The sequence below is a fragment of the Schistocerca nitens genome, chromosome 5 (genome assembly GCF_023898315.1).
Source record: "Schistocerca nitens isolate TAMUIC-IGC-003100 chromosome 5, iqSchNite1.1, whole genome shotgun sequence".
In the NCBI taxonomy this organism is placed as follows: Eukaryota; Metazoa; Arthropoda; class Insecta; order Orthoptera; family Acrididae; genus Schistocerca; species Schistocerca nitens.
Genome location: NC_064618.1, coordinates 820,921,523 through 820,946,693, shown reverse-complemented (window position 1 = coordinate 820,946,693; position 25,171 = coordinate 820,921,523). Strand labels below are relative to the sequence as shown.

General features: G+C 41.0%; 1 protein-coding gene across 1 annotated transcript in view; it reads left to right on the top strand.

Annotated features, from left to right (window-relative positions):
• LOC126260031 (zinc finger protein 567-like) overlaps positions 1–25,171 on the top strand; it is a 165,793-nt gene that overhangs the window by 123,139 nt on the left and 17,483 nt on the right. Inside the window, exon 4 of the mRNA XM_049957203.1 lies at positions 5,489–5,659. Coding sequence (XP_049813160.1) covers positions 5,489–5,659 — 171 coding nt within the window. The remainder of the gene's footprint in view (positions 1–5,488; positions 5,660–25,171) is intronic.

Genomic DNA, 25,171 nt, shown 5'->3' with positions numbered 1-25,171 from the left:
TCTTAGTAATGAATTTGTTTTGATGGCTTTGTTTATTGTGACTCTGCTATTTGATTTATAGTACTTTTATTTTCAGTTTAACATTTATAAAGAATGAACAATACATGTGGCTTTAACATCCAGAATTCTGTTTTTTTACAGTCAAACCTCAATAGAACAGTATTCATGGGACCATGAAAATGATATTGTTGTAGCAGTGTCATTGTTATAACTAGGTTTTGTTAATAGAGAATACTACAGTAATGTACCTTTAGACCAGTATATGCGGTACTGTAGTAATTCTCTGATGAGAAACAACAGCAAAGACAATTAATGAAACAAATTTTGTTCACTCCATTTATTAGTGGAGTATCTTAGTCTTGTGTATAGAATTTACTTATTTTCTTTTTCCTTAGTGATTCTCTTCTAAGTACTACCTTTATCGCCCCTAATGTAATCAATTGCTCCGCTGAAACAATGGGGTTAGGAGATGCTACTTGCTGAATAGTTTCCAACTGACCTATTACCTCCATCAGAGGAGGTGGAGGATTTGCACTTATCACTTTCATCATCAGAACCGTCAACAGGCGAATTATCCTTTAACTCTTTGATGATAGATTCATCAGTGTATGCACCCTTCAGACAACAATGTCTCACCATTCACTGACACATATTCAACTATTGATACATCTATGGTTTTACCAGTTACTGCTGAATATATCTCAAGGTCACTTTGAACATCATCCTACATTTTTTCATCCAGCACAACATTCTCACCAATATTTTCACTTTCCCCCCATGAACCATGGACCTTGCCATTGGTGGGGAGGCTTGCGTGCCTCAGCGATACAGATGGCCGTACCGTAGGTGCAACCACAACGAAGGGGTATCTGTTGAGAGGCCAGACAGACATGTGGTTCCTGAAGAGGGGCAGCAGCCTTTTCAGTAATTGCAGGGGCAACAGTCTGGATGATTGACTGATCTGGCCTTGTAACATTAACCAAAATGGCCTTGCTGTGCTGGTACTGCGAACGGCTGAAAGCAAGGGGAAACTACAGCCGTAATTTTTCCCGAGGACATGCAGCTTTACTGTATGATAAATGATGATGGCGTCCTCTTGGGTAAAACATTCCGGAGGTAAAATAGTCCCCCATTCGGATCTCCAGGCGGGGACTACTCAAGAGGACGTCGTTATCAGGAGAAAGAAAACTGGCATTCTACGGATCGGAGCGTGGAATGTCAGATCCCTTAATCGGGCAGGTAGGTTAGAAAATTTAAAAAGGGAAATGGATAGGTTAAAGTTAGATATAGTGGGAATTAGTGAAGTTCGGTGGCAGGAGAAACAAGACTTTTGGTCAGGTGAATACAGGGTTATAAATACAAAATCAAATAGAGGTAATGCAGGAGTAGGTTTAATAATGAATAAAAAAATAGGAGTGCGGGTTAGCTACTACAAACAGCATAGTGAACGCATTATTGTGGCCAAGATACACACAAAGCCCATGCCTACTACAGTAGTACAAGTTTATATGCCAACTAGCTCTGCAGATGATGAAGAAATTGATGAAATGTATGACAAGATAAAATAAATTATTCAGGTAGTGAAGGGAGACGAAAATTTAATAGTCATGGGTGACTGGAATTCGTCAGTAGGAAAAGGGAGAGAAGGAAACATAGTAGGTGAATATGGATTGGGGGGAAGAAATGAAAGAGGAAGCCGCCTGGTAGAATTTTGCACAGCGCATAACTTAATCATAGCTAACACTTGGTTCAAGAATCATAAAAGAAGGTTGTATACCTGGAAGAATCCTGGAGATACTAAAAGGTATCAGATAGATTATATAATGGTAAGACAGAGATTTAGGAACCAGGTTTTAAATTGTAAGACATTTCCAGGGGCAGATGTGGATTCTGACCACAATCTATTGGTTATGAACTGCAGATTGAAACTGAAGAAACTGCAAAAAGGTGGGATTTTAGGAGATGGGACCTGGATAAACTGAAAGAACCAGAGGTTGTAGAGAGTTTCAGGGAGAGCATAAGGGAACAATTGACAGGAATGGGGGAAAGAAATACAGTAGAAGAAGAATGGGTAGCTCTGAGGGATGAAGTAGTGAAGGCAGCAGAGGATCAAGTAGGTAAAAAGACGAGGGCTAGTAGAAATCCTTGGGTAACAGAAGAAATATTGAATTTAATTGATGAAAGGAGAAAATATAAAAATGCAGTAAATGAAGCAGGCAAAAAGGAATACAAACGTCTCAAAAATGAGATCGACAGGAAGTGCAAAATGGCTAAGCAGGGATGGCTAGAGGACAAATGTAAGGATGTAGAGGCTTGTCTCACTAGGGGTAAGATAGATACTGCCTACAGGAAAATTAAAGAGACCTTTGGAGAGAAGAGAACCACTTGTATGAATATCAAGAGCTCAGATGGCAACCCAGTTCTAAGCAAAGAAGGGAAGGCAGAAAGGTGGAAGGAGTATATAGAGGGTTTATACAAGGGCGATGTACTTGAGGACAATATTATGGAAATGGAAGAGGATGTAGATGAAGATGAAATGGGAGATAAGATACTGTGTGAAGAGTTTGACAGAGCACTGAAAGACCTGAGTCAAAACAAGGCCCCGGGAGTAGACAACATTCCATTAGAACTACTGACAGCCTTGGGAGAGCCAGTCATGACAAAACTCTACCATCTGGTGAGCAAGATGTATGAGACAGGCGAAATACCCACAGACTTCAAGAAGAATATAATAATTCCAATCCCAAAGAAAGCAGGTGTTGACAGATGTGAAAATTACCGAACTATCAGTTTAATAAGTCACAGCTGCAAAATACTAACGCGAATTCTTTACAGACAAATGGAAAAAACTGGTAGAAGCCAACCTCGGGGAAGATCAGTTTGGATTCCGTAGAAATGTTGGACCACATGAGGCAATACTGACCTTACGACTTATCTTAGAAGAAAGATTAAGGAAAGGCAAACCTACATTTCTAGCATTTGTAGAAAGCTTTTGACGATGTTGAATGGAATACTCTCTTTCAAATTCTGAAGGTGGCAGGGGTAAAATACAAGGAGCGAAAGGCTATTTACAATTTGTACAGATGCCAGATGGCAGTTATGAGTCGAGGGGCATGAAAGGGAAACAGTGGTTGGGAAAGGAGTGAGACAGGGTTGTAGCCTCTCCCCGATGTTATTCAATCTGTATATTGACCATGCAGTAAAGGAAACAAAAGAAAAATTCGGAGTAGGTATTAAAATTCATGGAGAAGAAGTAAAAACTTTGAGGTTTGCCGATGACATTGTAATTCTGTCAGAGACAGCAAAGGACTTGGAAGAGCAGTTGAACGGAATGGACAGTGTCTTGAAAGGAGGATATAAGATGAACATCAACAAAAGCAAAACGAGGATAATGGAATGTAGTCAAATTAAATCGGCTGATGCTGAGGGGATTAGATTAGGAAATGAGACACTTAAAGTAGTAAAGGAGTTTTGCTATTTAGGGAGTAAAATAACTAATGATGGTCGAAGTAGAGAGGATATAAAATGTAGACTGGCAATGGCAAGGAAATCGTTTCTGAAGAAGAGAAATTTGTTAACATCGAGTATAGATTTAAGTGTCAAGAAGTCATTTCTGAAAGTATTTGTATGGAGTGTAGCCGTGTATGGAAGTGAAACATGGACGATAAATAGTTTGGACAAGAAGAGAATAGAAGCTTTCGAAATGTGGTGCTACAGAAGAATGCTGAAGATAAGGTGGGTAGATCACGTAACTAATGAGGAGGTATTGAATAGGATTGGGGAGAAGAGAATTTTGTGGCACAATTTGACAAGAATCAGGGATCGGTTGGTAGGACATGTTCTGAGGCATCAAGGGATCACAAATTTAGCATTGGAGGGCAGCGTGGAGGGTAAAAATCGTAGAGGGAGACCAAGAGATGAAATACACTAAGCAGATTCAGAAGGATGTAGGTTGCAGTAGGTACTGGGAGATGAAGAAGCTTGCACAGGATAGAGTAGCATGGAGAGCTGCATCAAACCAGTCTCAGGACTGAAGACCACAACAACAACAACATTTTCACTTTTGGAAATCCTTGCTTTTTTCCAGCAATTCACAACCACATTCAGCTGTACATGTTTAAGGAACTAGCAGTCATGTTACAAGTCTGCTTCACATTGAAACTAGGGATTGTCCACCTTCCTTTCAGTGTTTGTGATCACGCATTGAACTAGGTATTTTGTCTTGGAAATTCTTAATCATCCTCATGTCTAGTGGCTGAAGGACTGAAGTACAGTTCAGATGGAAGTAGCGTAGTTCTACAGTTTTCAGTGCTGGCTTCTTGTTATGCACTACAGTTATCCATTAGCAGTGCAATTTTCTTATTTTTCCTTGCCGTCTCTTTCAGACGTCATCCATGCTTTTCAGTTTGCCTTTTAATTGCCTGTAATAAAAGAAATCACATTTAGAAGAATCAAAAAATACAAAATTAATCTGTACTAATGTACTCTTCATGCAGTCTCATAACATTGCAGCTGAAGGTACTGAATCAGCTCATGAATTAAAGGAAGGTAAAGTAAACTGTATATACTTGTACCTGGTAAGTTCTTACATTTTCAAGCCTCGAGGATTTGTTGATCGTTCGATCACCAGTGGTGTCAACTTGTGTGCCCCTGATGCATTGCTGCAGAGATGAACTGTTAGGCGTATTGTAGACTGCTTCCCTTGTTTACATTTCTCTTCTCTAAAGGCCATCGTCTTCTCTGGTGGCAGCTGGTGAAACAATCCCATCTCATCTGCATTGTACATGTTTTCTGGACTGTATTTTTCCACCAGTTTACGCATCGTGTTTCTCCGCCAACATTCTGCATCAACTAAATGTGCCAATTTTTCTTCAACGGCCGAGTGAAGTCTAAGGCTTTTGGACATATCAGCAGGCCATCAGTTGTTATGTTCTCCAGACACATCTCAGTAAACCACTGCAGTGTAGCACTTTCCACATCGTCAGCAGCAGCCATCTTTATTCTTTTTCTTGAAGGGTTAAACGTGCCAACTACAATTTTTTTTTTTTTCAATTTATTTTAGTTTTTTAAGGAATGTAGCTAATGTTGATTGTGCAAGTCCATACTTCCTCACCACATCTACCAGTTTCATTACATTATCAATATATTTGAAAACCTGTGTTTTTGTATCTAATCTTATATGTTTGCAAGTTCCAGCTATTGTCAAAATCTTATTAGCCAAGTCCAAAGCATATTTACATCAACTTGAAAACTTTCAAAGAAAGCAAAAATCACAGAAGCCAAATACTGCACTTCTGACTGAAACACACACCACACACACACACACACACACACACACACACACACACACACACACACACACACACACACATAATTACAGTGTTTATTTGATGTTGGTTGACAGAGGTATGACAAACAATAATTCAGTCTAGAATTTATTTTCTTTAAATTTCAGTGAAGTAATTTTACCAATATTTCTTTTTTGCAGGTTCATAAAAATGATGGTTTACCACACCATGTGTGTTGCAGTTGTGTTTTTAAATTGAGTAAGTGTCACCAGACAGTGGAAGCCTTTTTAGCAGCTGACAAGAAGCTACGGGTTCTGTTTGAATCTCAGAGCAAATCAACTCAAAATCTAACATACATTAAACTAGAAGAGGTGCGTCAAATGGTGACACAGAAATTGCAACATGTGCCGAGTATGTAATATTAAATGGTATATTATGTTGCAAAATGAAGCGGTTTGCTAGACTATTTTAAATGTTAGTCACACTATGACCTTCTTTGTCTTCTGAGGTGGTTGTCACGTAGAATTGTGCATTCATATTAAGTTGTTAAGTCACCTCATAAGTGGACTGACAAGGAAAAAACATGTACATCTGAAATAATGTTGCATTTCAGCTCCTAAGAACTCTGTCTTTAGAAAGATGGAGTACTGAAGAAAGAGAATGATGGTGAGTAGTTAAAGAGAGAGAAAGAAAACATGAATACGTCGTGAAATAGGAACTAAAAGCATAAGTGAGATCAGTGAGTAAATAACTAAAATAAAATATAGGAATTATAATGTGACTAGGTGGAAAGAGGTACCTTGGCATCAAACAAAAGGAAACAATCTTGATGATTTAACTTATACAAGCATTACACAGTTGCTTTAAGACACGTTTCTGTGTTTAATATTTCAGTTCCTGATGCTGGTGGCATCCTCAAAGGCTATGAAGACTTCATTAGTTGATTATCTAACCTGAAAGAGGTCAGCAAGCAGAACTTTTTGTACAGTCATGCAACGAGCATGTCGTGATGTCATCTGATCTCTGCTGAAGAGTGCAGAGTTGTGTCAGCATGTGTTACGGAGCTTGTACTCCAGAACAGTTAATATCGTTGGCTTTATGTAGCCCATAGATGGACAACTTGTTTAGTTTCAGTCTTTTTATGTTAAAAATCTTCTTGAATTTCTATGGCTCCTATGGACCTTGATAAGACTACAGCAGCAGAGAATCAAATGAGATGGTTCGTGGTCCCAGTGCATGGTCTGCTACTCCTGATTTATCCACGTTGCCCAGAAAACAATTGTTTTGTGCCCTTTAAGCCAGGTGTTGATGCTTGTTTTAGCAGTTCCTTTATACACTTTACCGCGTGAGCATGGAATTTTGCACAGTACTGCTGTGGCAAGCAATGGGCACAGGTCTTCCCAGTACTAAAATAGCACTGGGCAGAGCATTTTGCTATGAGTTCCGCTTCTGCGAATTACCCCCAGGCCTTCCGCTCCATTAAAGAGCGGATGGAACGTCGGAGCCTTTCGTTTCGCACCCACCACCCAGAATCTTACAATGCTCCATTCAGTGAGTGGGAATTTCGCAGTGCCCTAGCCGCTTGCCCTGATACCGCTCCTGGGCCAGATGGCATCCACTGTCAGATGGTGAAACACCTTTCAGTGGACTGCCAGCGACGCCTCCTCGATCTTTACAACCGTCTTTGGGTCGAGGGGGAGTTTCCGTCGCAATGGCGGGACAGCATTGTCATCCCCGTTTTGAAACCTGGAAAGAACCCTCTGGAGGTGGACAGCTACCGTCCCATTAGCCTCACCAACGTTCTTTCCAAGTTGCTTGAACGGATGGTGAGCCGGCGCTTAAATTGGGTATTGGAGTCTTGGTGCCTTCTGGCTCCATCTCAGGGTGGGTTCCGTAAAGGCCGCTCCGCCATCGACAATCTGGTGAGCCTGGAGTCGGCCATTCGTACTGCCTTTGCCCGCCGTCAGCACCTGGTCGCTGTCTTTTTCGACATGCAGAAGGCGTACGATATGACATGGCGTCATCACATCCTTTCTACGCTTCATGGATGGGGTCTTCGGGGTCCTCTGCCGATTTTTATCCGCAATTTTCTGTCGTATCGTACCTTCCGCGTGCAAGTCGCGGCCTCATATAGTTCCTCCCACGTCCAGGAGACCGGTGTGCCACAGGGTTCTGTTTTAAGTGTCTGCCTGTTTTTAATAGCCATTAACGGGCTCGCTGCGGCCGTGGGAAATTCTGTCTCCGCTTCCCTGTATGCTGACGACTTCTGCCTTTACTACAGCTCTACTGGCATTGCAGCTGTTGAACGTCAGCTACAGGGCGCTATCCGCAAGGCGCAGTCTTGGGCTGTAGCTCATGGGTTCCAGTTTTCGGCAGCCAAGACCTGCGTTATGCATTTCTGCCGGCGACGTACTGTCCACCCGGAGACGCAGCTTTCTCTTAACGGCGAACTTTTTTCAGTGGTGGAATCACACAGGTTTTTGGGGGTGGTTTTCGATGCCCGGTTGACTTGGCTGCCTCATATCCGGCAGCTTAAACAGGCGTGTTCGCGGCATCTAAACGCTCTGAGATGCTTGAGCCACACCCGCTGGGGCGCCGACCGATCTACCCTGTTGCGGCTCTACCAGGCGTTAATCCAGTCCCGTCTGGATTATGGGAGCCTGGCTTATGGCTCAGCATCCCCATCTGCGTTGCGGGTGCTGGACCCAATTCTCCACAGCGGGATATGCCTTGCCACTGGTGCTTTCCGCACCAGCCCTGTGGACAGCATACTAGTGGAGGCAGGTGTCCCTGCACTGCGGTTACGACGCCAACAATTACTGGCTGCTTATGCTGCCCATGTTTTTAGCTCGCCCGGGCATCCAAATTATCGTGTCCTGTTCCCGCAGTCAGTCGTCCATCTGCCAGAACGTCGGCCCCGGTCGGGTTGTCCGATCACCATACGCGTCAAAGAGCTCCTCTCTGGGCTTGGGTTTTTCCCTGTTCCACCTCCTTTCCGGGCTCCTCTGCGCACGCCCCCATGGTGTGTGCCCCGCCCTTGCCTTCGGCTCGACTTGGCACAGGGCCCGAAGGACTCAGTCCCTCCAGAGGCCTTCCGCCGCCGCTTTTATTCCATCCTGGCCACGTATCAGGGCTCTGGCATTGTTTACACTGACGGCTCGATGGTTGCTGGTCGAGTTGGTTATGCGCTCACTCTCGGGTACCATTCCGAACAACGTTCCTTGGCGGCTGGCTGCAGCGTTTACACTGCTGAGCTGATCGCCATCTTTCGAGCCCTAGCGTATATCCACTCCTGCTCAGGTGAGTCCTTTGTTATCTGTAGCAATTCCCTGAGCGGTTTACGAGCTCTCGACCAGTGTTTTCCTCGTTCCCGTCTGGTGATGGCTATCCATGAGTCCCTGCATACTCTTGCACGTTGCGGCCGCTCTGTGGTCTTCGTCTGGACCCCAGGCCATGTTGGGATACCTGGCAATGAGAATGTTGACCGCCTGGCGAAAGAGGCCATCAGTCAACCACCTCTGGAGATTGGCCTCCCAGCGACTGATTTGCGGGCCCTATTACGCCGCAAAATTTTCGATTTATGGGACTCTGAATGGCGCAACCTGCCCGTACCAAACAAACTCCGTCGTATCAAGGCGTCGATGACTGTGTGGCGGTCGTCCATTCGGGTCTCCCGCCAGGAGTCTGTTGTCCTCTGCCGGCTGCGCATTGGGCACACTTGGCTGACACACGGCCACTTATTGCGCCGTGAGGACCCACCTCTGTGTCGCTGCGGCTCCGTTTTCTCTGTGGTGCACATTTTATTGGAGTGTCCGCTTTTAGCTGTGCTCAGGCAGACGTTCGCACTGCCTGACACGCTCCCTGCCCTTTTATCTGATGACCCTGCTATGGCTGGCTTAGTTTTATGTTTTATTCGGGCAGGGGGTTTTTATCATTTAATCTAAATGTTTCTGTTTTATCTTATTGTTTTGTGTGGATTCTGGCCTTTGGCCTCCGGTTTTAAAATGATTTTTTAATGTGTTTTAAGTGGTTGGCTTTTCCTTTTTTATTTCTATGGTCGGCCAACCACCGTGTGCTTTTAGTTCGTTTTGTCTGGTCTTTGTCTCAGTTTCTCTTGTTCTGTGTCATCTGTGCTCTATTCTGTTGATCGTTTTTATTCTCTGTGGGTGTTTTTAGTGCTTGGAATAAGGGACCGATGACCGTAGCAGTCTGGTCCCTTTAATCCCACAAACCAACCAACCAGCTGTTGAAATTCTGAGAACATAAAATACTAGAGGAGTCAACAAATATATTGCTTCCTCTTATGTATCTCTCACGAAAAGAATGTAAAGTTTGAGTAATTTGAGCTCACAAGGAGGTTTTCCAACAATCGTTCTTCATCAGACCATTCGTGACTGGAACAGGAAAGGTAGAATGTCACAGAGGTTCACAAAATACCCTCTGCCACAACCTGAAAAGTGGCTTACAGATTATAGGTATAGATTTAAAGTATAATTCAGAGTTCGGCTATATCAGCAGATGTAAATAATAATTATTATAATAGTAGTAACTTGGGAAGAAGATGGGAGCAAAAATAGATAACTTTTCAAGGAAAAAGCTGCTGTACATAAGGACCCAGGTGCATGATGAGAGCCAAGTACCCAGATGACATGTCAGGAACCCAGGTCACTGCTGTTAAAGTTTATAGCATGCTTAGCAATTGAATACTAATTGTAGCAATTGTTAATTCCAAGAGCTCAGTAGTAAAAAAGAGAGAGGGTGCTTTTACCAAACTTAACAGTTTACAATACTTGTCTCAAATCTTGAACCCTTTCAGACCTAAATTTTTCCTGCAGAAAGGAAATTTTTTCTTTATGTGGTAATGCTCTTAGGTGCTTTTTAGTAAGTTTAGATGCAAGATTTATACTAAAATATATGCTTGTGAAAAACATATTTTGTGCACTTGGCTTCACGTTGTGGACTAAAATAAGTAGTAGTGAAATATTCTCTGTTGTAACAAACAGTAAAATGATCATTTGGTAATTACCATGCACAATAACAACATTCAGTCGTACAGTGGAAAATAGCGAACCAACCACATCTGTGTATTCTGTCGGTCACGAACTGCTGCGCACTGCTAAATTGACTTACTGGTATTTTCATAGTAGTGCACAACAGTTGGCAATACTTGCACATGATGAACATTCACAAAGGTGTACCTCAGGTTTTCACTCGGAAAAAATTCTTTTGTTTTAGCTGAAATACACTAAAAGTTACTGTACATAATTGTAGCCAGGGGGTCTGAAAGGGTTAAAAGATTAGTTGATAGTTTGCCCAAACCTCTTCTCAGAAGTCAATTATGATAAATGTTTTACCAGCAGTGGGGCTGCAGTATATTGTACTAATGATGTGGTTATTGCTCATTTTTACTCTGGAAGACACTAAAGAGCAAGTTAAGTGTCAGTAGGGCTCACACAAGGCCAACAGTGAAATTATGCAGTGAGTAATTAATTTAGGATAAAAGTCAAGGGACTGTGGCACCCTCCTGAACAGCTATGTGTGTTAGAATGCCACTTTGGAGCCAGCCCCAGATTAATGACTAGGGACACTGTGTCAGCCAGCCTGGGTGTGGGTTTTAAGCAGTTCCCCACATCTGACTAGGTGAATACCATCTGGTACTTACATCTCGCCTCAGTTACATAATTTACAAACATTTGTAAAAAAATTTCTCACACTTGGAAATGAGATAATACCAGACGCAGATAGATACACGAATTCCATCATTTGGGGAAGGTGTGGTGACTGGAAGGGCAGCTGACCACCCTTTACCACAAACATTACCAAACCCAGGTTAACATGCCAACCCTGTGAAGATATGGGATAAGGCCAGGAGATAGACAAGAAGGACAATCAGCAGTGTCAATCTCATTTCAGAGGATAACATATGAAAGGCACATCTATAATGATTTCCAGAATGAAATTTTGACTCTGCAGTGGAGTGTGTGCTGATATGAAACTTCCTGGCAGCTTAAAACTGTGTACCTGACCGAGACTCAAACTCGGAACATTTGCGTTTTGGGGACAAGTGCTCTAAACTGAGCTATCCGAGCTTTGTTCCAAACTTCTCAGAAGCTCTCTTTGCAGGAGAGCTTCTGTGAAGTTTGGAAGGTCGGAGACAAGGTACAGGTGGAAGTAAAGCTGTGCAGACGGGTCATAATTCGTGATTCGGTAGCTCAGTTGTTGTACTTGCCTGCAAAAGGCAAATTGTCCAGAGTTTGAGTCTCGATCCGGCACACAGTTTTAATCTGCCAGGAAGTTTCATCCATAATGATGTAGGTGATGATTTTAGTCCAAAGAGGTATAGTATAATAAAAAGAAGGCTTAATCGTGTACTTTCAGGTGTTCAGTTGAGTGGAATTAAACAAAAAGTTAGGAGCAATAGCCGGCTGAGGACTTTATGATTAGGAAAATCTACTGAAATTGGTAAAATGACTCTAAAATATGAAGGTACTAAGGAAGAGATTATTTTATATGATAAGTATATCTGCATCAGTACGGTTCTAATTATGAGTTAACTTATACTGTAAGGTGGTGATGTATCTATTGCCAGAACAATGAGGAACTTGTTGGAACAAATAAAGGTAAGAGCTAAAGGGATCAGCCAAAGAAAGTGCTAACCCACAAGAACACAGGTTTGAGTTATTGCATGTTATATATTTGGTTAAATCGTACTTTTAGTGCAAGTTGCTAAACTTTATTTTAGCTGTGTAATGTGCCATATGGATAAAAAAATTGTTAATAAGCCCTGGAAAATTGTTTACTTGCCCTTACTATTGTGAATTAAATTTGTCTTCATCAAAAAGTAAGTGAAAAAGTTGTGCAGTAAACATGTGAGTTTTCCTGTCTTACATCAGAGAGTAGTATACTAGGGATGCTGAACATTTGGGGGAGGCTATTTCAATAATATTGAGAAAAGTTACATCATCTACATCTTGCTCAAACAAAAAGCAGGCCAACAGGAAATTTTTGGTTTTGGTAGCAGTTAATGCAGGTCAGTAGAAATTCTGTACATTTTAGTCAGCTTCAGCTCTCAATTTTGTGAAACTTTGTCCTCAGAGTTTTAGCTCATCTCAAGAGCAGCCCTCTTACGTAAAGAGCCTCTTTCTTCTCATCCTCACTACTCAGTGTGGCAAGCATACCACAAGTCTTGCAAAATATCTGGCTCTGACAGTTTAAATACAATATTATACAACTGACCGAATATCTGCCTTTATTTGTCTTCTGTGACAGGTTGAATATTTGTTCCTTTGTGGTAATTTAGAAATTAACTTTGTTTATGATAGAAGTGTGATTGCTTTGTTTATGGTAAGATGCGATTGCTGCTCTCCCAGTACTCTTCACACCTGTATTCTTCAAAGTGTACATTTCACATGCAAATTGATGGCTGCTCCCACATGAACATCATCTTCTGAAATTCTGCTGTGTGAGCAATTCTTTCTCAATACTCTTGGACAACTTTTTTTGCTTGAACCACTCACTTTCTTGTAAAAAATTTGTATCCCTTGTGATACATTTCTTCCAGTTGCAAAATATTTGTTGGAACATTTTTTTGCCTTTCTTGGCTGTTCATCCTGCTACAGTATACATTAAATGGATGTTTGCAATTTTCTGTGGCAATAATGCAACAATCGATCATGTTCTGTAAACAGTAATAAACGCTTCTGTAGATACAACACTGATAACTTTGTCATACTTTTTAAGGCAGGATCAACAACATTGATGTGGTGGCAGGTGCTCGTTTGTTATGAAACATAAACAGCTTACAAACATATCTTCATTTAAGAGCTTGTGTTGTATTAAACATTTCTTTTCAACTATTAGGTCTTTATCTCAGAATCCACAATATAGGATTTTCCACCACATAGAGTAGGCTGTTACTGTGCTGCCCTGTAGGCCACAGGTGTGGAGAGCACACACCAGTTCGCATGTTGGCAGGTGCAGCCAGAATAGGCTACCCGTCAGGTAGCGTTGTTGCACGTGTTCCGTGTGTACACTAACCACTTGGTCACCCAAGCCCGTGGGCATCTGGCCATGACAATACAGTCACTTACACAACAGCACTGGTACCTGACTGCCCGAACATCACCTATGTGCCCACCCCTGCACCGCTGTTTGCAGATAGGCACTCAAGGTTGAACAATCTGAATAAAGTTTTGGGACACCCTGCTTACAACGAGGGGCCTTAAAATAACTAGAATTCAGTTTCTGTGGGTGGAAAGGCATTAATGACAAGTTCTGCTGCTAAACATCTCTACTACACATTGCTTTGATTCTGAAAACACTTCTCTGTTGAATCCTTTTAGTTTACAGAATAAGAAAAATTAGAGTGGGACAGATCTAATGAATAAGTTGGGTGAAAATCATTGTTATTTTATTTTGCATGTAAACTGCCAGACAATCATCCCTAAGTTACTTGACTACTATTATGATGGATGAGCCAATACTTTGACACCACCTATGCAAACCATTCTTACTGAAAAGCACCACAAGCCCCACATTCTTGTTCTATCACTTGAAGGTAGAATGCCAGTTTCCTGTGATAACTTGGGGAACAAATTCATCACTGCAAGATAGAAGAAACAAATCAGTACTATATTCGTAAACAATTTAGCTCCAAATAGCTGAACAATTGAGTTGCTGATAGTCACACATAAATGAATGTAAATGTGTGTCTGTTTTCTATAGCTAGTTACAGGTTTTTTCCAAAAGGAAGCAAGCAAGTCTTCATTCTTTTTTGTTTGCTTTTTGAAGATTCAATGTGTGTGGTGTTGGGTGAGTGGTCTCCTTTACTCCTAAATTATTTACTTTGCACCTAAACTTTCCTTGGCATTTTTGTACTGTCTTCACATTGTTTTCAACCAATGTATTTTGCATTCTTCAGTTGTGGTGATGAAGCAACTTTTGACTGGCCTGCATGGTTATTGCTTGGTTTCTTTACCATACTCATAATATTATCCCTTCACATCAGTAATAATTTTTGACCAAAACTTGTTTTGTTTCCTTTGCATTTACAAAATCACTTTTCATATACACTCCTGGAAATTGAAATAAGAACACCGTGGATTCATTGTCCCAGGAAGGGGAAAGTTTATTGACACATTCTGGGGTCAGATACATCACATGATCACACTGACAGAACCACAGGCACATAGACACAGGCAACAGAGCATGCACAATGTCGGCACTAGTACAGTGTATATCCACCTTTCGCAGCAATGCAGGCTGCTATTCTCCCATGGAGACGATCGTAGAGATGCTGGATGTAGTCCTGTGGAACGGCTTGCCATGCCATTTCCACCTGGCGCCTCAGTTGGACCAGCGTTCGTGCTGGACGTGCAGACCGCGTGAGACGACGCTTCATCCAGTCCCAAACATGCTCAATGGGGGACAGATCCGGAGATCTTGCTGGCCAGGGTAGTTGACTTACACCTTCTAGAGCACGTTGGGTGGCACGGGATACATGCGGACGTGCATTGTCCTGTTGGAACAGCAAGTTCCCTTGCCGGTCTAGGAATGGTAGAACGATGGGTTCGATGACGGTTTGGATGTACCGTGCACTATTCAGTGTCCCCTCGACGATCACCAGTGGTGTACGGCCAGTGTAGGAGATCGCTCCCCACACCATGATGCCGGGTGTTGGCCCTGTGTGCCTCGGTCGTATGCAGTCCTGATTGTGGCGGTCACCTGCACGGCGCCAAACACGCATACGACCATCATTGGCACCAAGGCAGAAGCGACTCTCATCGCTGAAGACGACACGTCTCCATTCGTCCCTCCATTCACGCCTGTCGCGACACCACTGGAGGCGGGCTGCACGATGTTGGGGCGTGAGCGGAAGACGGCCTAACGGTATGCGGGACCGTAGCCCAGCTTCATGGAGACGGTTGCGAATAGTCTTCGCCGATACCCCAGGAGCAACAGTGCCCCTAATTTGCTGGGAAGTGGCGGTGCGGTCCCCTACGGCACTGCGTAGGATCCTACGGTCTTGGTGTGCATCCGTGCGTCGCTGCGGTCCGGTCCCAGGTCGACGGGCACGTGCACCTTCCGCCGACCACTGGCGACAACATCGATGTACTGTGGAGACCTCACGCCCCACGTGTTGAGCAATTCGGCGGTACGTCCACCCGGCCTCCCGCATGCCCACTATACGCCCTCGCTCAAAGTCCGTCAACTGCACATACAGTTCACGTCCATGCTGTCGCGGCATGCTACCAGTGTTAAAGACTGCGATGGAGCTCCGTATGCCACGGCAAACTGGCTGACACTGACGGCGGCGGTGCACAAATGCTGCGCAGCTAGCGCCATTCGACGGCCAACACCGCGGTTCCTGGTGTGTCCGCTGTGCCGTGCGTGTGATCATTGCTTGTACAGCCCTCTCGCAGTGTCCGGAGCAAGTATGGTGGGTCTGACACACCGGTGTCAATGTGTTCTTTTTTCCATTTCCAGGAGTGTATGTAACAGTGCTTACAAAAACAGACAGTTCAGCAGCTGTAATGACTTTTGACAAAAACTTGTTTTGATGTGCTCATGATCAAAAACCAATGTGCATATATGTAACAGTGGTTATGAAAACAAACACTTTGCCGAATTGACATTTCCGCATGTTATGTTTGCTTAACAAACTGAAACAAGTGTTTAGTAGAGGTACCAATAATCTGCCAGTATCACCCCTCCACCCACAGAAAAAGAATTGCACCTTATTTTGGGCTTCCCCTCTAATACAAAAAGTAATAAAGTTACATAGTTCGGACCTAAATGATCATTACATTGAACATCTCTTTGAATAGCATCCCATATTTAATGGCTTTAAAGAAAATATGCTAGTATTCCGACAATGAGCAATTAACCAATGGAGTGTGTGTTAATATTTATCAAGCATTTGAAGAAAGAATCAACAAGATTAATTAAAAATAAACTGGTGAGTCACATATAAGGATTCAATACTTTACATTTCATTTTGAATATATTTCAGTGTTTTATTTGAGATGGTAATGATCAAGGGTGCTTGGACCTAATCACGGGTTATTTCCCACAAAGACACTGGACAATGGTAATAGAGAGTGTACATCATCTACTCATATTCTTATGTAATATGCCTTGATGAATTATGTAGACTTGTGTATGTTTGTTACCATCAAAAGTTTCCTCCAGGGACTGGCATCTATGGAAACTGGCTCAATCACAGTGGGGTAGTCAATGCAAAACTCTATCAATCTCTGCAATAGCACTGTGCTATTCTTCAGTAGAGTATGCATGTACTGTTTGATGTAATTCCGCATATCCCAAACAGGAGGACATAGCTCTTAGTTGTAACAGGTTGCTTGAAATCCACTGCAGTCAAATGGCTTTACCCTCTCATAGGAATAGCACTGCCTCCTGTTTGAAGAGAATTAGCTGCAAATGAGGAAAGAAAGAAAATGGAGCAGGAGAGAAGCATCATCTGCCTGGGCACGAATTGCACCTGCAACAGTTGAAATCAAGGAGGGGTTTCCTTAGAGTATCGATGGCACTTAGTACCACTGCTGAAGTTAGGTTGCAGCTGTGGAGGGCCATGACCTACCTTCCCCCTGGCTTGACAAGAGTTTCAGAAACTCTATCTCCTGGATGACTTGGAAGTCCCTGAGTAGACTAAGATCTAGAGTTTGCAGATCAAAGGTTAATTTGGCAAAGTGGGAGTGTACGGACTGTTTTGACGAACGTGGCATTCAGTGTGACTGGAGAAGACCAGACTGGTCACCATATGTTTCAGTGCTGATTGTGTGCAGCCTCCTGCACAGTAGGTGGGCAAAATAATATAGTCATAACTGTATATGATACATATGTTTCTGATACAAGAATAACTATCCAGTATATTATCCAGGATCTGAAGTCTGCTCCTCCATCTTCGTCTGTTCTTCCTTTCCACAGATCTCCTCGTCCTCCTTCATCTTGTCTTCCTTTCCATGTACCATTCTAAGCTGGGCCAGTTTGAAAACATTTTGGCACACAAGCGACCTATCATTTGGTGGCCCCCTCTCCCCCGTACACTTTAACCCATGTCAGTTGCAGATGAGGAAAGAAAAAAAGTGGAGCAGAAGAGAATGCATCCTTTGTATGGGCGTGAACTGTACCCACAACAATTGAGATAAAGGAGAAGTTTCCTGAGAACATTGATGGCACTTAGAACCATTGTATACAAACCTTGCACTTGGGTTCCCATGGTACCCGTTTAAGCTTGGCACCTGAATTGTGATATTTCCTGTATAGAAATCTTATACTTGGCGCCCTAAATGGCAGCTTGTGCTGCTTGTGCCTTAAACCAACTCTGCTTCTAAGCCTGTTTCTATAAGCCTCATCTTCTTTTAAAATATGTGACCTGTCAAATTTTTTTCCTTGTTTGTATTACAGTCAGTAATTGTCTCTACTCTTCCACTCTTCTCAGATTCTAATTTTTCACCCAGTGCATCCAATTTATTTTTTCTATGCTCTGCTATATCCTCATCTCAAATGCCTCCAGCCTCTGCACAAGTATCTTCCTCATTGTCCATGTTTGAGCACCATACAGAAGGACACTCCACATAAAATGTTGATCAGTCTTTTCTTTAAAACTTTGTCCATATTACTGCAGAAGACTCTTCTTTTTGTAGAAACTTCCTTTTTGACATTGGTATTGCAGAAAGAACAAAAAAACCATGCCAAATTTAAAAGAATGCAAACTCTCCAAGATTGGCAAAGTATTGCAGAAGTTCGAAATATAGCATGTGCTTCAATGTGAGATGCTGCTAATAATTTCCACAATGAAACTGTGTTTCGGAATTTGGCAGAAAACCCAAAGAGATTCTGGTCATATGTAAAGCACACCAGTGGCAAGATGCAATCAATACCTTCACTGCGCGATAACAACGGTGAAGTCACTGATGACAGTGCCACTAAAGCAGAGTTATTAAACACAGTTTTCCAAAACTCCTTCACCAAAGAAGACTAAGTAAATATTCCTGAATCCAATCAAGAACAACTGCCTAGATGAGAAACATAGAATTAGATATCCTCGTTGTAGCAAAGCAGCTTAAATCACTTAATAAAGGCAAGGCCTCTGGTCCAGATTGTATACCAGTCAGGTTCCTTTCAGAGTATGCTGATACAATAGCTCCATGTTTAGCAATTATATACAAGTGCTTGCTCACAGAAAGATCTGTACCTAAAGGCTGGAAAATTACTCAAGTCTCACTAATACCCGAAAAGGGAAGTGGGAGTAATCTGCTGAATTACAGACCCTTATCACTAACATAAATTTGCAGTAGGGTTTTGTAATGTATACTGTATTCGAACATTATGAAGTATGTCGAAGAAAACGATTTATTGACACATAGTCAGCATGGATTCAGAAAATATCGTTATTGCGAAACACAACTAGCTCTTTATATTCATGAAGTGGTAAGTGCTATCGACAGAGGATGTCAAATTGATTCCATATTTTTAAATTTCCAGAAGGCTTTCAACACCGTTCCTGCAAGAGTCTTCTAACCAAACTGAGTGCCTGTGGTCACTTCAGTTGTGTGATTGGATTCATGATTTCCTGTCAGAAATGCCACATTTCATATTAATAGATGGAAAGTCATTGAGTAAAACAGAAGTAATTTGCGGCGTTCCCCAAGGAAGTGTTATAGGCCTTCTATTGTTCCTGATCTATGTTAATGACATAGGAGACAATCTGAGTAGCCCTCTTAGATTATTTGCAGATGATGCTGTCATTTGCCATCTTGTTAAGTCATCATATAACCAAAACAAATTGCAAAATGATTTAGATAAGATATCTGTATTGTGCAAAAAGTGGCAGTTGATCCTGAATAAAGAAAAGTGTGAAGTTATCCACATGAGTACTAAAAGAAATCTGCTAAATTTTGATTATGCGATAAGTCGCACAAATCTGAGGACTGTAAATTCAACTAAGTACTTAGGGATTACAATTACAAATAACCTAAATTGAAACGATCACATAGATAATGTTGTGGGTAGAGCAAGCAAAAGACTGCAATTTATTGGCAGAACACTTAGAAGGTGCAACAGATCTACTAGAGACTGCTTACACTACACTTGTCTACCCTATTCTGGAATATTGCTGTGTGGCGTGGGATCCACATCAGGTGGGACTGACGGATGACATCAAAAAAGTTCAGAGAAGGGTGGCTCATTTTGTATTATCGCAAAATAGGAGAGATAGTGTCACAAACATGATACATGAAATGGAGTGGCAATCATTAAAATAAAGTCATTTTTTGTTGCACTGGATCTTCTCATGAAATTTCCATCACCAGTTTTCTCCTCCAATCGCGAAAACGTTCTGTTGGCACCCACCTACATAGGGAGAAATGATCATCATGATAAAATAAGAGAAATCAGGGCTCGCACAGAAAAATTAAAGTGCTCGTTTTTCCCGCACACCATTAGATAGTGGAATAGTAGAGAGACAGCTTGAAGGTGGTTCATTGAACCCTCTGTCAGGCACTTAATTGTGAATAGCAGAGTAATCACGTAGATGTAGATGTAAATTCTTGTTTTAATTTCTGAACTTTGATTCCAGTAGCTTTCTGTTCTGGTTTCTATATATTTAAATCTTGCTACATGTTCTAACTTTTCTGTGTTCAGCATTATCTTTATCCTCTACTTTTTACCCTGTTGTCACATAGTGGTTAGTGCTCATTTATATTCTCTAAGTGCAAATTGAAAATCTAAGGAGACAGGCAACAGCCTTGTCTTCTTTCTTTCCTTTAGTTGGTGCAGTTAGTACTTTCTTCTCTCACTCTCACTGCCACTTACTGATTTAAATATATACATAAATAAAAACTGAATGGTCAAAAGTCATGTAAAAGAAGATGTGCCATATATGACATCCAAAAGTTGCAGTGGTGTATGGTGAGAATTCAGACACAATATCTGAGGAGTCTGTTAAAGACTGGTACGGGCATATAGTATGGTCCAGTGAATGCAAATTTCAGTTATATGAAGCTTATGGATTTATAAGACTGTGGTATTTTCCCCATGGACCAGTTGATCCTGCATGGCAAGAAATTTGTGCTCAGACAGGCAGTGGCCAATTTGAGGTCTGGGCTGTGCTCACATGGTTGTAGTTAGGACCTATTGTCCGGCTGTAGGGAACAATGACAGGTGCATGTCATTCAAGAATTCTTGCAACCATCAATATTCTTTTCTGGTATTAGAGTACCGTGATGGAGATGCCACACTTCACAGGACAGTGCAACACGTCACCACTCCTTGGTTGGATGCAGGTGGCTTGATGAATGCCCCAGTGATTTCACAACCATGGCTTGCCTCCCCCACCCTTCCTCCCTCAGCCCAGATCACCTAATCATAAGTCACTTGTGCATACAGGAGCTATTGATGCCCATGTATGCTTGATGAACCCAGCACTGGTAACATGAGAACCGAATCATTGTGGATAACATTGTAAGATACATGGATCAGTCTCTCTCCAGAATGATTTCCAACACCTCGTATAGTCGTGACCTCAATGCATTACTGCAGTTTTGAGGGCTTGGGGAGTATAACTTTTGTCGTAAATTGTTCCTGGATAGCTCAGCCGGTTAACACATTGCCAAAAAAAAGGCAAAGCTCTGGTTTAAGTTTAACCTACCAGGAATTTTGAAAATAGCACACACTCCACTGTGGAGTGGAAGATTGATCCTGGAAACAACTCTTGAGGTTGTGGTTAAATGATTTCTCCACATTATTCTTTCTTTCTTGAGAGCTAGTCCAACAAGGGACATAGGAGAATCTCAATGTAGTTTGGAAAGTAGGTACTGGGAGAATTGAAGCTGTGAGAGCAGAGCCACCACACAGCCTTTAGTGGCTGGTTTGTTGTTTTAAAATAATAATGTTTCCTGTGAAAAGCCCTGTATTTGTTCAAATCCCAGTGTGGCACACAGGTTTTTCACATGATGTTCCAAACAGTGCACTTTCTACTGCACTGTGAAGGTTCAGTTCTATTATAAGTATTTTATGAAAAATAATGCAGTGGTAACAAAGCAACATATCCATCAAGTTTATGTCTCCAAGCTGTTGTACATACAAAGTAAGTGTAACTTAAGAGGGCTTTGCTCATTACATTCAGTGCATGTACAAAAAATACTGTTAAACACAATTATCAGTAATGATTCCTTCAAGAGTTTTACATAAAATTTAAGGAAGAATTTCTTGAAGAAGTTGGTTGAGCAAGCATTGTAGATGAAAACTTTAGGTCTCTCACTTGCATTCCACAATATTTGATTCTGTTTCTCACTTACGTTAAATAAAAGTGAATTCAGACAGAATGTGAGGAAAACGCATAATAACATATAGGATTAATGAACTGTGTGCCCTCCATCTAATTCAGAGAATTTGCTGTAGTCAAAAGCTTCACTTCAAACAATACTGTAAAATCGTGAGTTCTTTTGTTGAAAAACATTCAGTTTGCCCAGAACACAGACGCTAAAAGTAAAAGACGTTGTTTGAGGCATTATTTCACTTGAAACAAAACTGTTGAGCAGATTAATATTGAATTGACTGAAACTAGTTTTAAGCAAGTGAAAAAAGCTTAAAAATTGTTGACTATCAAAACTTTTATAGAATGCTTGAAGTTTCTTAGAATTGGATGTGTATGCATGAGAGGTTGTCGTGCAAGCCCTATGCACTTAAAAAGGAATACCTGTTTCAGAGACACAACAAATCGACTAAAAAAGACATGAAATCATTGGAAACCAGAAATTATTCCATATTTGACAAGATACCTAGAAAAATACAGATATGTTGTGATGATTTAACAAGCCCCACCTGCTCCTTTAAATCCACAGACTGACAATGACTCATGATGCACCTTCCAAATGGTCAAAATAGGTTGCAGAATGGAGAGTAGAGTGGAAAACTTACAATTACAGACCTAATTCAGTTGTTCTGGTCCTTTCAGTCATTTTGTGAGTGAAGCCTATGATTAAATGCTTACCCACTTCTCACATAATTACTTGTTAACAGCTCTGTTCTGTGTAAAGACAGGATTGTCTACAGAGAGCCTGTAATACATCTCTCAATTGAAATTTAAGTAGATTTAAAAAAGAATTCTTTCCACTAGCTCTAAACAGGAATTCTATGCTGTTCTCTGTAATTTTTTTGAACTCAGCCATACTAGACATAATCCAGGTTCTGTAATTTTGCTGTCTGCAAATGGTTTAATTCCTGGGCTAATGTTAGACAAGAATGGTCTTGCAAACCTTATATGTAGATAAAGATTATAGCCAAACAAAAGTGGTCACAATAAACATTTCACCTTAGGTAGAGAGAAGGAGAATTGAGAAGAGTCAGTCAGCATTAGCGTATAGCTGGATGTTTATGATACCATCTGGGCATCTGTGTATTTCAATTGCAATGTCATAGGAGTGGTAGATGATGCATTGCTTTCATGTTCATTTAACAAGTTCTGATCTCTGGCAGAGAAAAATATTCTGAATCACAACTGTGTTTCGAGTAGGAGAGAATCGTCTGTGTATCCTGGGCCTAAATTTACAGAAATTGTTGTGATAACTGAATTGTATTGAAAATCTCCAAGTGATTAACAAGCAGAAATAGTGTTAACAATTCGATAATTTAACAGGAAAATAAGATTCAGTGTGCTGTTCACTTACACAGTGTTAATTTGCAGGCAGTAAATGTAGTCTACCTTAAGAAATTCAAATATAATTTGCATTATCCGCTGTGTAAATTTATTACTTTTGGATGTTTCCTTCATATGTAACTCTTGGACACTGGATGATTACAAAGTCAGCTACTTAAATACAGTTCTCCATTGAAGGGGTCAGCAAAAGAAAGTGCTTATCCACCTAGAAGATGTGCTGTAATTATAAAACTGATTCACATCATAGTGAGAGATTGCTATTATGATCCACTGAACATGCAAATAACTAACCAACCAACCTCACTGTAGTAAGGATTAGTCTGAGCATGTTATCTGCTGTGTTTTTGAATGGTTCACATGCTGGTAACATGTGGTTCCATATGTGCTGCTAGAAAATGTTATCTACTGTATACAATATTTTGTTTTATTGTATTTATATTTTTGTTTTTAAATTTAACCAAATGTGTAACTTGCAGTAAGGCGAAATGTTCTCTTGTGAGTTACCTTTTCTTCCACTGACCCTTTCAGTTTATACAAGAGTGTTAAAGAATCCTTGACATTCCATTCTTTCCCAGTGGTAATATCTGTTTTGTTTTTACTTTCATTGAGCAATACATAAGTTATAACATACATAAGTTATAACAATGATGGAAATTCCTGGATGGAACAGTGCATAAAATAAGGTAGAGACAACCACTCATCTATAGTAGACTGATGTGTAGAGCATAGAGGCATGTAACAGAAAACAGTATTCACATTAGCTTTGTAGCTCTTTCTTTTGTTCTATTAAAAGAATATGCATTTGTGCAAACAACCACATGGACACCCAAATGTACACTCCTGGAGGCCACAGTAGCTGGGGGAGTATACATTTGGGTGTCTATTTGGGTGTGTGTGTGTGGATGTGTGTACTTTTACAAGGGAAAGAGAGAGACTGTGTGAAAGCTGTTGTAAATACTGTTTTCTGTTATGTGTTTCAATGCTCCATGCAGAAGTCAGCTATATGTGGTTGGTTACCTTTTCATTATTTTACATATTGTTCTATACATATGTTATGTTGATTGTGTAGTGCTTTTCAGGTTTGTCTTTCCTTTTCCTTGTTTAAGGCTGATGTAAATGGTTTTCCAGAAGTACAGTATTACATAACTTGGTCATATTTTTTCTTTTATTTATTCTCTTTCATTTCCAGTTATACTTCACATTATAATATACGTATGTTGTTGTTGCAGCTATGCTAGCCTACCCTGTGAAAGCATCTTCCTCTCCAAAAACTACAGCAACCTGTATGCATTTGAACCTGCTTACTGTAGTCAAGCCTTGGTCTCCCTTTTGCAGTTTTTACTCCTCACACTTCCCTCAGTTTCTTGCTTGATGCCTCAGTGTGTTTCTGTTACCTCATCTGCTTTGTTAGTCAAGTTGTGCCATGAATTTCTTTTCTCCCCAGTTCGATTCAGTATCTCTTTATTAATTATCTGATTCACCCATTTAATCTTCAACAATTCAAAAGCATCTAGTCTCTTCTTGTCTGAATTGTTCATCTTCCTTGTTTTGTTTCCATACAAGGCTACACTACAGGAAAATACCTTCAGAAAAGACTTCCTAACCCTTCAATTTGATGTTAGCAAATTTCTTTTTTCCAAGAATGCGTTTCTTGCTGTTAAATGTGAGTGTTGTATAACTCCCAACTCTGGCCATCATCAGTTATTTTGCTGTCCGGATAGCAGTAATCATGTACAACTTTTAGTGTCTTATTTCTGAACCTTATCCTTCTTTTTTGTTGTTGTTTCATTGATATTCAGCGTATAACATCTTTTCAAGTCACTATCCATTCCGCTTGACCACTTTTTCAAGTCCTTTACTGTTTCTGACAAAATTACAATGTTATTGATAAACCTCACATTATTAATTGTCTCTCTGAATTTTAATTCCATTTCCAAATTTCTTTTTGGTTTCCTCCATGCATTACTGAATGAACAGGTTGAATAACATTGGGGATAGGCTACAATCCTGTTCCACTTTTTTCTGAACTGTTACTTCCCTTTCATGTCATTCAACTTTTAATTGCACTCTAGTTTCTGCACAACTTGTAAATAACCTTTTGCTTCTACATTTTATTCCTGCTACCTTCAGAATTTTAAAGAGTTTAAGGTGTGCATTTACACATTCCTTTTGGAGTACAAGAATTTGCTGAGTTGAACAGACT